Source organism: Saccopteryx leptura, chromosome 2 (assembly GCF_036850995.1).
Source record: "Saccopteryx leptura isolate mSacLep1 chromosome 2, mSacLep1_pri_phased_curated, whole genome shotgun sequence".
NCBI lineage: Eukaryota > Metazoa > Chordata > Mammalia > Chiroptera > Emballonuridae > Saccopteryx > Saccopteryx leptura.
The window spans coordinates 14,849,980-14,863,278 of NC_089504.1; the positions used below are offsets into that span (position 1 = coordinate 14,849,980).

At 43.5% G+C, this 13,299-nt stretch overlaps 1 protein-coding gene across 1 annotated transcript in view; it reads left to right on the top strand.

Annotated features, from left to right (window-relative positions):
- The first annotated feature begins 5,803 nt into the window (after positions 1-5,803).
- MEGF9 (multiple EGF like domains 9) overlaps positions 5,804-13,299 on the top strand; it is a 108,268-nt gene continuing 100,772 nt past the window's right edge. The window contains exon 1 of the mRNA XM_066367307.1: positions 5,804-6,523. Within this exon, the coding sequence (XP_066223404.1) occupies positions 5,965-6,523 (559 nt within the window). The 5' untranslated portion in view covers positions 5,804-5,964. The remainder of the gene's footprint in view (positions 6,524-13,299) is intronic.

Sequence of the window (13,299 nt, forward strand, 5' to 3'; positions counted from 1 at the left end):
GACCGAGTAACCCCTTGCTTGAGCCAGCGACCTTGGGTCCAAGCTGGTGAGCTTTTGCTCAAACCACATGAGCCTGTGCTCAAGCTGGCGACCTCGGGGTCTCGAACCTGTGTCTTCCGCATCCCAGTCCGACGCTCCATCCACTGCGCCACTGCCTGGTCAGGCCATGTAACATATATATATATATATATATATATATATATATATATATATATATATATATATATTTTTTTTTTTTTTTTTTTTTTTTTTTTTGAGAGGAGAGAGAGAGACAGAGAGAGAGAAGGGGGAGGAGCTGGAAGCATCAACTCCATATATGCCTTGACCAGGCAAGCCCAGGGTTTCGAACCAGCGACCTCAGCATTTCCAGGTTGACGCTTTATCTACTGCGCCACCACAGGTCAGGCCATGTAACATATTTTTAAGTGAAAATTTATATTTAGAGCAGTTTTAGGTTCATAAAAATAATTTAGAGGAAGGTACAGAAATTTCCTGTATACCCTGCAGCCCCACACATGCATGGCCTCACTCATCATCAACATCCCCACCAGAGCAGTACATTTGTTACAATTGATGAACCTACATTGAAACATTGTATTCACCCAAAGTCGATAGTGTACATTATGGTTCACTCTTGATGTTGTATACTATGTGGGTTTGGACAAATGTATAATGACATGTGTCCATCGGTATAATATCATTCAGAGTATTTTTCACTGCCCTAGAATTTTTCTGTGTTCCACCTGTTCATACCTCCCTTCCCCTTCCCGCAAAACCTGGCAACCGCTGACTTTTTTTACTGTTTCCATAGCTTTACCTTTCTTGGAATGTCATATAATTGGAATTGTACAGTATGTAGCCTTTTCAAATTGACTTCTTTCACTCAGTAAAATACATTTAAGATTCCTTCATGTCTTTTCATGGCTTGGTAGCTAATTATTTTTAGTGTTGAATAATATTCTGTTATTTGGATGTACCACAGTTTATTTATCCCTTCACCTACTAATGGACATCTTGGCTACTTCCACATTTTGGCAATTATGAAAAAAGTTGCTATAAACCTCTGCAGGTTCTGTTGTGCACAGCACATAGGTTTTCAACTCCTTTGGACAAGTGCCAAGGGGCACAATTAATGGATCATATGTTAAGTATGTTTAATTTGATAAGAAACCACAGTCTTCCAAAGTATCTGTGACATTTTGCCTTTCCACTTGTTATAAGTGAAAGTTCGTGTTGCTCTACATCCTGGTTTGCATTTGGTGTTATGTGTCCATATTTTGGCTATTCTAAAAAGTTATATGTATCGTGGTAACCCATTTTTTCACGAAGAATTCCCTTCATGAGTATCAGTTTTAATAGATATATAGTATTCCAACACAGAGAAGTCATAGTGCACAAAGTATTTCACCTATCCCTTATTACTAAGTTCAGATTTTTTCTAATGTTTCTATTATCAATAGCACTTTGATGAACAGTTTTGTACATAAATCTTTACTTGTACCTGGTTATTTATTTCCCTTGGATATATTCTTAAAAGTGAAAACGAGTCAAAAAAGAGTACAAACACTTTTTCGGGCTTCCTGGAAAGGTTCTATCACTTTACATTCCTATCAACAGGGTGAGGCACTCCCTGGCCAGCAACAAGTATTACCAGTTGTTTTTACGTAAATCTTTGCCGAATCAATAGGTTAAATAATTATAACTCTTTGTCTCAATCTGCAGATCTTTGATTACTTAAGTTTAATGTACAGTACAGGTATTTCATGCTTCTTAGCCACTTGAATTTTCCAGTGAGTTGTCTGTTAGTGCCCTTTGCCTGGCAGACTTTGTTAACAGTGGCCCTAATAATCCTAACGTTGTCTGCAGAGGATGCCAAATCTTGCATTTAGCCACATCTGATATGATGCTAGTCTCTGGCAGGATTAGAAATAGTCCATGCCAGCACTGCTGTTTCAATGAAACCAGAAAGGGGCAAGTTTTCATGTTTTATTGGAACCTGGGAAATGAAGTTATTTTGCTGAGCAACATCTATTATATTATTATTATTATACTTCTTTTCTTACTCCCAAAGCTTCTCTTTCCTTCCATTCTGCTCTAGGAGGAGGGTCAAATTTGGTGTGTGTGTGTGTACTTTCAGTATGTGTTCATCAACCTCCTACTGTGTGCTGCAGTGGCCACACTAAAGGACTGTGGGGTCTAGAGAAGAGCCTGGGTTTTGAAGTTGGGCAGATCTTGGGCAAGTCCCTTAACCTCTCAGAGTCTCAATTTCCTCTTCTGTCAACTTTGGGTGATAGCCCTACTATTGGGGAATAAATGTGTTATGAATGCAAAACTAGAACATTGTCTGCCCCATAAGATTCCATTTAGCTCAATAAACAATTTTTATGCCACTTTTGTGTATTTGACACTGTGCTAGGTGATAAGTATACAAAGAGGAATCAGAGGGGGCCCTTTATAGTGGCTGCATTGCCTACAGGGGAAAGGTCAGGTTGCTGATGGACTACAACAAGGCCCTCTCTGACCCCTGCTGTTCTGCGGCCCCCTCATTAGATCCTGAGCCCCAGATGTCTTGGGTGGGTTGACAGCTCTCTTTAGAGCCCTGGGCCTTAGCTGCAATTCTGGAGCAACAGGAAAAGTGCCAGTCAACATTCTGTTACACAGAGAATCATGGCTATAATTTTTTTTTCTCTGTTCTTCTTAACGTTATATCATAAGCATTTTCCCTGTATAGTGCAATTGTTACGGGAAACACTAGAGCCAGCCATCCTTAGTAAGTGACCTTGGATGAGTGGCTTAACCTCTCTGTGCCCTAGTTTCCTTATTTGTGCAATAGCGATACTAATAATACCTGCTTCCTGGGGTCCTGAGGCTTAAACAAAATATTTCATGTGTAGCTCTTAGTATAATGTCTAGCACATAGTAAGAGGTCAATGATCTAGTATTACTACTTGTTATACTCTCTTCTTAGCCACCCTTACAATGACTTTATATGGTTAATTGGAATAAGTATAATACTTTCCTCTGATGTTGGGTATTTAAGATGTTTCTGATTTTTAAACACAAAGTAAAATATTATCCCTAAGATATTTTTAAAAAGTCATCTTGTGGTTCAGAGATAAAGGCAGAAAAGAAATCTAAGAATTAAATGTTGAATAAATAACATTAATACATTTAAGATGCCTTTCAAAAAAATTCAACATTTCCATACCTATTACAGGGTACTTAACCCACCTAAGAAGCGTGGGTGACCCCTGAGGCACAGAGCTGGCCTGGATCACTACTGCAAGGGCTTCTAGTCTTTCTCTAGGCAAAGAAGCTGCATCAGCTCTTCTCTCCTACTGCCAGGGAATCTCTGATATAGCACAGCTGAAGGTCAGCCCAGCATTTTCAGCGATCACATGGGGATAGCTGGTAGGGCAACTGTCAAGCCATGTCCCGTGATGGGGAAGTTATGGAACAGAGGTTTCTGCTGTGGTCCTTCAGCCGACAAAGCTCAAGTTAGCACTGGTATCAATGAAAGGTGAACCTACATGGATCTAGCACCTTCCACGTGCCAGGCTCTGTAAAAACACTCTCTACCACCCTTAGCTCAACTAAGAATTTATTGGCCCCCTTTTATAGATGAGAAAACTGAGAGGTAGAGAGGTGCAGAGTTTCTTCAAGGTTACACAGCTGGCAGAGACATGACCCAGATCTGTCTGGCTCTAAAGGTAGAAGCTATTCTCATGTCACAGTGGATTTCTTTTCAGTTTAATTCAACTTAACCAGCATAGATTAGCACTCACATGTATTACCCCAGCAGGCTGAGAATAGAGAGAACAGCCTAACGAGACAGACGTAAGTGCAGGCTCTGGTAGTTGAGGTAGATGCATGCCTATGAGAAGTAATAAAGCCACGTGGGCAGTTCAGTTTATCCTGTTGTGTGTATTTCTGAAAGCCATTCTTAATCCTTTTAGGAAGAGGCAGGGGGAGAGGTAGATTGAAAGACCGGGGTTGTAATCAATGAATAAACAAAGGGCAGTGGGAAAATGGGGATAGAGAGATTAATTCCAACTCAGAGACCTGGGAAATCCTTAGAGGATACGGTATTTTGGTTGGGGTTTGAAGGCCAGAAGAATCAGCAAGAGAATACTGGGATGGGGCATGACCTGTTTACCAGCCAAGAAAAGTAAAAAGAATCTTGATTTGTATTTCCTAATTATTGGTTGGAAACCCATGACACCCCTTCACACCTCTATTTTGCCCTCCTCCATCCATACATAGACCTACCAAGATACACCCACAGATATTCACAAATGCAAAAAACAAACAGAATAGAAAATACACATTAAACTCATAATACACATAAACAGAGTCTAGCTCCCATAGCACAAGCTCTCACAAATATTCATAATACTCATACATACAGACCCACAAAGATGTTTATGTTTCATACACAAGCACGTACACATCCTCTCCCCACCCACTACTCATGCAGGCAAATAAATGCATTTTTTTCAATACATATACACAGGTTCACACGCAAGTATCCTGCCCTGCTGGCTGGAGGCCAGTGACTAATGGGAAGGCATGCACAAAGGCAAGCATCGCGTCGCGGGGGCCAGGAATGGGTGGGCGTTGGGGCTGGGATTAAGCCCTGTCAGATGACAAGCCCGCCCGGCGTGGCGGCCTGGCTCCCGCGGAGGCTGGAGCGCCCGAGCAAGCTCGGGATCCCGGGCGGATGGCGTGAGGCTGCGTGCCAGAATTCCGACCTCGTACAGGGTTCCGTGTCACCTAGGGTCAAGCTCTGCTATCAGACCCACTCCAATAGCTGCAATAGGCCGGCGGCTCTCGGGACAACCGGGCTGTGGCGTGGGGCTCGTCTTAGCCTAGAACACTGAGAGTAGTCAGCGTTAATAAGGGTTTACAGGAGGCCAGGCGCTAGGGTAAGCCCTTTCCCAACCTAATTCTCACAACAGCTCCGTGTGCGGAGGGTGGGGTGAGGTGGGGGGTGGGTGGGCTGTGTAACATCCTCACTTTAGAGGTGTAAAAACTGCGCTCAGGCCACAGAAACTACTCGGCAGCAAAAAAGAAGCAGAGGTTCACCCGTTCGTTCTATTTTCCTCGGGGTTTCGTGCAAGGTGCATGGAGCCTGTCTCCCCAACGCAGAAAGCTCGCACCTTGCGCTTCCGACGGGTCCCTAGAGTCCTCGTCCTGCCTGGCCCAGAGCCTGGCCCACAGCAGGTGCCTGGGGAGGGCGTGGGTCTCAGTTCAATAAAGCCCTCAGCAAGGGTCTCAGTTTGCCCATCTTTGAAATGGGAATGGCAGCGCAGACCTCGGAGGGCAGCAGAGGCAATGCTTAATTCTACATCCTTGCTGCTGTCGCCCTCGCCCATCGCGGGGTTCCAGCCCAGTCCCCCCCCGGGTGCGGCGCCGGCGTCCCATTGTTCAAGAGGGCGGGGAAGCTCCCGAGAGCCGACTCCCCACCGCACAGGTCGAGCCCGACGCCCAATGAAGCAGATGACTTGGCCCGGCGTCTGCCACGCGGGGCGCGTCCTTTGTCTGCTCCGCGGCGCCCGGGGCCGGAGGCCCGCGCCCCGCTCCTTGAGCAGACAAAGCCGGGGCTGCCGCGAGCCGGATCCGCTGGAGCGGGGCTCGCACCACCCTCCTCCCGCATTAGCACCGCCCCCTCCTCTTGATGCCTTTTGATTGGCCCGCGAGGCTACAAAGAGGCCGGGAGATGCTGGGTCACGTGAGCTAGCGTGGAACCCAATTGGTCAGACGTGGCTGCCAATCGGGGAGGGCGGGTTGTCCGCGCTCGGCCGGGTCGCTCCCTCCGCGCTGGGGCCCGCCCGCGGGGCCGGCCGCCTGTCAGAGGGAGGTGGCGATGGTGCGCCCAGTGGCTGTGGCGGTGGCGGCTGCGGCGGCTTCCCTGGTCCGAGTGCAGGGAGGAGAAGATGACTGACCGGCCGACCGACTGAATGAATGAATGGCGGAGCCGAGCGCGCCATGAGGAGCCTGCCGAGCCTGGGCGGCCTCGCCCTGTTGTGCTGCGCCGCCGCCGCCGCCGCCGCCGCCTCAGCAACCTCGGCGGGGAATGTCACCGGTGGCAGCGGGGCCGCGGGGCAGGTGGACGCGTCGCCGAGCCCGGGGCTGGAGGGCGAGCTCACTCACCCTTTCTCTGAGGCGACGGCTCCCACGGCCCAGACATCGAGGACCGGACCATCGCGCGCGCCCGTCCACCGACCCCTGACTGCGTCCTCTTCATCCTGGTCCCCGGAGACCACCGCTCCGCGGGCGCCGCTCGGCCCCTCGCCGACCACCTCTCCGGCGGCGGACCGCACTCCGACCGCCCCCCGGGCGCCCACCAGCCCCGCGCCCACCGCCCTCGCCACGACCGCCGGCCGGGCGCCGACCACCCCCGCGGCCACCACCGGCCCGGCGCCCGCTACTCCGCCAACCCCGACCTCGCTCGTCCCCCGCAGCCGCGGCAGCGTCCCGCCCACCCCACCTGCCACCCAGGCCCCCTCGCCGCCTCCGCCAGGTGAGTCCCCGCGCTCCCTCGCCCCAGCCCCGGCCTCTGGGGTCAGGCTCCCGGCTGGAGAGGGTCACCTCCTGGGCCGGAGGTCCCCCAGATTTCGACTCCCCAGGGGGGGTCCCGGCTGCAGCTGGCCTGCTTCCCACCCCCAACCTGGAGGGTCTTTTGTCCCCCCCTGGGCTGCGCTGCCTCGGGAGGGGGCGGCCGGCGGCGGCGTCCTGGCCTTTGCCGGACACCGGGATGGGCGCAAACTTTTGGGTTTGGTTCGCGCAACCTGCCGGTCCGCCCGGGTCGTTTGGGGAAGTCGGGAAGCCGGCACAGTCCCTCCTTCAGCCAGTGGGTCCGGAGCTGAGCGGGAGGGATTCCTCCCCGAGCTCCAGTTTCCTGTCCGTCTCTCCCGGTGTAGAGAAATATCAGATGTGCGTGTGACAGGTGGAAGGGAGATGGGGAGGATTTTGTTTACAAACAGAAGTACAGACCGGGGGAGGCCCCGGGAGAACAAAAAGAGACATTGTAATCCATGTTTACCCTCCGGCCGTGAGTGGATTCCGGGGGTCATTTGGGACAGGTGTGTATCTAGGTTAAGTACATTTATAAATTAGGTTAAATTCCCGTCCTTACGCCATCTCCCCCCCTCCCTCAATTACAAGGTCAATATGTTTAGACAAATATACAATTTAAGCAGGGATTCCCCCCCCCCCCCCCCCCCCCGCCTTAAGCTAGAATGTTAAATTTTGCTGATGCTGATAAATGCCAATTTCCGTTTGAGTCCACATAGAAAATGAGGCTCTTCTTCTCGCTGGTTGGTCTTCAAGCAACTGTTTTCTCCCTTTTTTGATCAAAAAAGGGCTTGGAACCAAACAAATAAAACCTACCTTGTCCAAACCATTTGTCTAGATGTACTTAAGCATTAATGGGTCTCTGACCTAATTCTTAGGCTCAATGATTTACTGTGGAGTAAGATATGGACTTTGAACTGTAATTGAATTTGTAGAGGGTTTCCCCACATGATTGTTAGTCTTAATACAGCTTTGACTCTTGGGTTCAGGCTTGGCATTGACATTAGTAGGAATGCAGATTATTCACTTATAAAAAGCTAAGTTTGCATCTCTTCTAGCTTCAGAGAGTGTGTCAACTAGCTAGATTTTGACTGTAACCATTTTTGGCCTTCTTATGGAGAGACTGACATATTATTGAGAGACAAGAAGCATAGTGTTTGAGAGTATGACCTCTGGAGCCTGTTCTTAGGTTTGAATCCTAGCTCTGCCCCTTATTAACTGTATAATCTTAGGCAGGTCATTTAACCTTTCTTCATCTGGTAAATGAAAATAATAATAGTACTTACCTCTTAGGACTGCTGTGAAGAGTAAATAAGTTAGTACCTTTATAGTGCTTAGAATAGTTCCTGGTGCAGAGCTAAGTACCATGTGTATTACTTACTCTTATGACTAGGCTGTGTGTGTGTGTGTGTGTGTGTGTGTGTGTGTGTGTGTGTATAACAGACTAATAGACAGCATTTAAGGAACCTAGTAGGGACTTGTGATTTTTATTTGTTTTAGTAAAGTATAATAGAAAAAGGATGAATTAGGTTATCTGGAATTTGAAGCATATAGTAGCATTTAAATAAGTAAGATCACTTATTTCGAATGGTTAGTATATGATAAATGTTTGTATTTGATACTATTTTGCTTTTATTATTTTTGTGTTATTTTAAAATTACAAAGTAACTATTACTTGCAAAAAAAAAATTACAAACAGAAGTCTTCAAAGGAACAAGTGGAAGTCTCTCCTTTACTGACTCCCGGTTCCAGTCAGTCTGTAGAGGTTAATGCTGTTAACAGTGCAATCTCTTTTTAGACATTTTTCTGGGCATATAAGAACATACAGGGTTTTTAAAAATAGTTTTTAAGAACTCTAAATAAAATAACTATATATATATATACATGCATATATACATATACTGTTTTGCCACTTGCTATATTCATTTTAAACTATGTGTCATTTTTTTTTTTTATGTTTACCTAAGGTTTACTTTTTTTTTTTTTTTTAACAGCTGTGTTTTTTGTTGTAGCAATTCATCACATTTAAAAAAAAATCAATCTTTTATTATGAATTGCTTAGATTGCTTCTGGGTTTCACTTTAAAAAATACAGAGAAGAATGTGTTCTTGTTGAGTCCCTTATGTATATATTATATTCTCTAATACTTTGGCTAGAGTTTCATAGACTCCAAGTCATCTTAGATGCAGTAAAGCTGGACTGATTATATTTGCCATCTGAACTGTTCAAGGTTTTTTTCATGGACTAACCTATACCAATGTCTGTGGTGGTTTTGGGGTCACAAAAGTTTTAAGGAGGATGCCCAATTTTGGTAACTCTGTGTTTTAAATTTTCCATAGTTTGTACTTCTCTGTGAATTCCCTGTGGATTGCTTGCGCCTGAATTTACTGGGCATATTAATAAACAGTTTTAGCTTTACAGTGATATAATCAGGTGCAGCCTTTCTTCCTGAGCGTGGAGTCTAGTTGACTTCAAATAGTAAACACATCTCTCTGACACAAGAAAAGCTTCTACCTGAATTTGAGATACTTAGTTTGGCTTGCAAAATTGGATTCTCTGGCATTTGGGAATATGGTTGTACAGGGTGTTTTATTTTAATGTTTCTCTAAGGACCAAGTGCCTTTGATAATGTATTATGTGATAGGATGGGTCTTCTAGCTGCTCTTTGAATTAATAAAAATTTCTTTCATGGAGGTCTAACTGAGAACTCTTCCCTACCCGTCAATTAGGGCCCTCTTTTATTTACAGGGACACTGATTGCAAACTGAAACTAATTGCCCAGCAAGCAGGCACTTTCCTCCCACAGACCTGGGAAAACATTTGGCTGATTGGTTGGCTGGGTAGGACATTTTAAGAAGGATGAAGGGAGAGGCTATGATACTAAATAATAATAGTTATATCAGCAGTAAGAGACTGAAGTGATGAGAAATGTTTGATTTGTAAAGTAATGGGCCTTTAATACATCTATTTAGGAGACCTGGAGCGGTTACTTTCTCCTGCTGAGGTTCTAGTGCAGATGCAAGAAAAAAGGGTCCATGTGTTTTCTCTCTGATTGTGGCAGCCAGGATTGAATGGGAGACCACAGAAGAAAAAAATATGGACCTTTAGGGCCAGATAGAGCATTACCACTATCTCCTGTAGTGGCTCTACATTTTAGGAACTACTTCTGAAGACTTACTTGAAATACTTCTCCCTGTTGTTAATGCGGACTGGTTCTGGTTCTGCCCTTTGGGACCACACAGAATAAGTCTGCTCTCTCTTTGCCATGACAGTTCTTGAGGGATTTGGGGACAGTGATCATGTTCCCTCTGAGTCTGGGCTTAATACCTTCCAACTCCTCAACTGTACTTTATGTGATATGGTTTCAGATTCCCTCACTATCTTGGGCACCCCTCTTCTGTACTTTTTCAATCTTTCTGTGTCTCTCCCAAAGTGTGGAACACAGAACTGAATGTGATACTCCAGATGTGCTCTAACTCAGTGGTCCCCAACCTTTTTTGGACCATGGACCGGTTTAATGTCAGAAAATATTTTCATGGACCGGCCTTTAGGGTGGGATGGATAAATGTATCATGTGACCGAGACAAGCGTCAAGAGTGAGTCTTAGATGGATGTAACAGAGGGAATCTGGTCATTTTTTAAAAATAAAACATCATTCAGACTTAAATATAAGTAAAACGGCCCAGGGGTTGGGGACCACTGCTCTAACTAGCTGTCATGGAGGGGGAGTTACCTCGCTCTTTCTGGATTCTGTGTTACTGTTGATGGAGTTATTTCTAATCAGAGTTGCTTTTTGGCAGCCACACTATGTGTTGACTCATTGAGTCCATTAAGATAGTTAAGTCTTTATATTTTATTTTATTTTTGAACATGTGCTAGATGAGTCTTCCTTCATTCTGGTCTTGGAAATTCTTGTTATTTTTTAAAGTATAAGCTGAGACATTTGCCAAACATGTAAGATTTATTATGCTAGGTTAAAGTCATCCTTTTAGATCCGAGGTCTGTCGGTGTACCCCACCCAGTTTATTCATATTCACCTACAGGGTGTTCCTATAGACAGAGTCTAAGGACAAGTTAGAGCAGGCTATTCTTACCTCATAGGGGAGAATAAATTTATGGATGTTAAACAGTTTGGAAGGAAAGGAGTAATAGTTTAGATTAGTTCTCAAGGGTCTTTTCCAGCTCTAAGGTTCTGTAATGATTTGGTGTGCATAATTCAGGACACATTAATGCCCCCTCCCCCCCAAAAAAGCCTTAATCATTTATTTCTGATCTAAGTTAAGAGAACAGGCTTTGTTTAAGCAAGCCCTAGAATTTAGAGTTTGAAAAATCCGATTACTGTGACATGTCCATAAAATATTATGAATGGTTTTTTTTTGAAAGGAACACCCTGGGAATGCAGGACCCACTTAAAGATACTGAGAAATGTCTTCTTAATTCTAAAATTCTCTTCTGCTAGGTTTGGGGTCTTACTTGCTTATAGTTATTTTAAAAGATGCCATTCATTTTAAGGAAATAGAAATTATTCAGGCTCCAAAGGTAATGTAGGTTCATAATCTTATCCAAAACCCGTGGGCTGTATGTGTTTCACAATTTAGAATTTTTTAGGTTTTAGGAAGGTAATAAAATATGCCCCAGTGAAGTCTGGGGCAGCATCTTATAATCAAACATATGAAAATATTTGCAGCAGAATGCATGTATATTCACACTGAGTGAAATAAATAAAGACTATAAATAGCCTTGCATTTGTTCAGCTCAGGTTTTGCTGCCAAATGAGTTACAGAAAAAATTCTGGTTTTTGTAGCTTCTGGTATTAAGCATCAGGTCTGAGGGATTGTGGACCACTGTAATAGTAATAACAAATACATATAGTACTTACTGTGTTCCAGGCAACATTCTAAGTGCTTTACATACATGGGTTTTTAATCTTTACAAAAATTAGATATAATCAAGTTATTATTATCCTTATTTTGTAGATAAGGGAATTAAAACTCAGAGAAGCCCAGTTGTGGGAGAGCCTGGATTCAAACCCAGTTATTCTGGTTCCAGAATTTGTATTATTGACATTCAGAGAAGTAGCTACATAGTAGCGAAGAGAAGGAAACTGTTTTGCTAAAAAATATGGTTCTTGGATGGTAATTTGAAAAAATTTCTACTGTCTTTGGCATTTATTCCCTTCATTCCTTTGTGCATTATTCATTCACCTTCTCAAATTTTGTTCTACAGTATTTTACAACTGTAATTTTATTTTTTTTATTTAAAAAAATTTTTTTTTAAAGATTTTATTTATTCATTATAGAGAGGGGGGAGAGAGAGAGAGAGAGAGAAGGGGGAAGGAGCAGGAAGCATCAACTCCCATATGTGCCTTGACCAGGCAAGCCCAGGGTTTTGAACCGGCAATCTCAGTGTTTCCAGGTTGACGCTTTATCCACTGCGCCACCACAGGTCAGGCAACAACTGTAATTTTAAGTTACAGGTCTAATTCTTCTTTTGATTTGGTTCTAATACGGTCTGTGACAGAGAAAAGTTGCACTGTATTCTTTTTAGGGCCAGGCCCATGGACTTCTCAAACTCACTATATCTTATTCCTGGGCTTAGTGTTTAGCTTTCTATAGAAATTCCTTAGTCTGATTAGTTTCTGGAACAGAATAGTTAAGCTCCAGAATATTAGTTTCAATTCTTCTGAATTATGTCCTCAGGAAGCCTAAGCCTTCTGGCTAGTTGAAAATATACACATTGATATAATCTGACTAGGTCTTTTATCTTGATTTTTTAAAGACCCATAAAATTAAAGTGTGCATTACTTTCATCTCAGCATTTCTAAACATGTATATATTAACTTCCAGACGTCCTGGCACCCTTATAAAAAGATTGGAAAAAAAGTATCATGGTACTGTTTTTACTGATGGGTAAATTATGGGTAGAGAGATAACTGCTCCAGGGCACTTAATAGATCAGAAGAGAATAGAAATGTAAGATTGTGTTTGGCTGAAAGACAGTGTTAGATGATATTTTTAATTATAAATAGCTTTAATTTATGTGATTTTTGCCTTGATCTTTGTTTTGTTTTGTTTTCTTTAGATATGATATAAAAAGTTTTATTACTAATGTTGAGATTATGTTACAGACACCTCTTCTGTGTTCACTTAGTCTTTTTTTAAGAACACATTTTTTTGGTTTATCTATTTTTCAATAGAAACAACTACCCTAATTGTATTGGTAAATTTGAAGGGACATTTTACAAAATTGTGATGAAAAAGATAAAGATTATATTTGGATACACATGTGTTTGGATCACAGTAAAGGTACACATGATAAATTTGTGTCAAAATAATTCTTCTAGTAATGCCGCTATTCCATAGATCATTATTATTGTCAGGAGAAATCTTTCCCTATTACTTTTTCTTCATTAAAAATATCTTTCTTTTGTTCCCCTTGCTCATTTTTTTCATTTTAAACTCCTATATGTTTTTCTCACTCTTGTCTCTTATTCTTAGCCTCATCCATTCTTTCATGTCTTTAAGGAACCAAACTATCCTCTCTATTTAACAATTTACCACTTTGTCCTCCTTCAGTGCCTCAAAGCCCAATTCTTCCAAGAAGTCTTTCTAGAGGAACAAAAGGTCCTTGAAGATGTCCTGGTAACAGGGTACACAGGGTTGAACACTTTGCTCTCAGAACAAAACCTTGTCTTTCTTTCTCTGTGACTTTGACTTTTTTCCT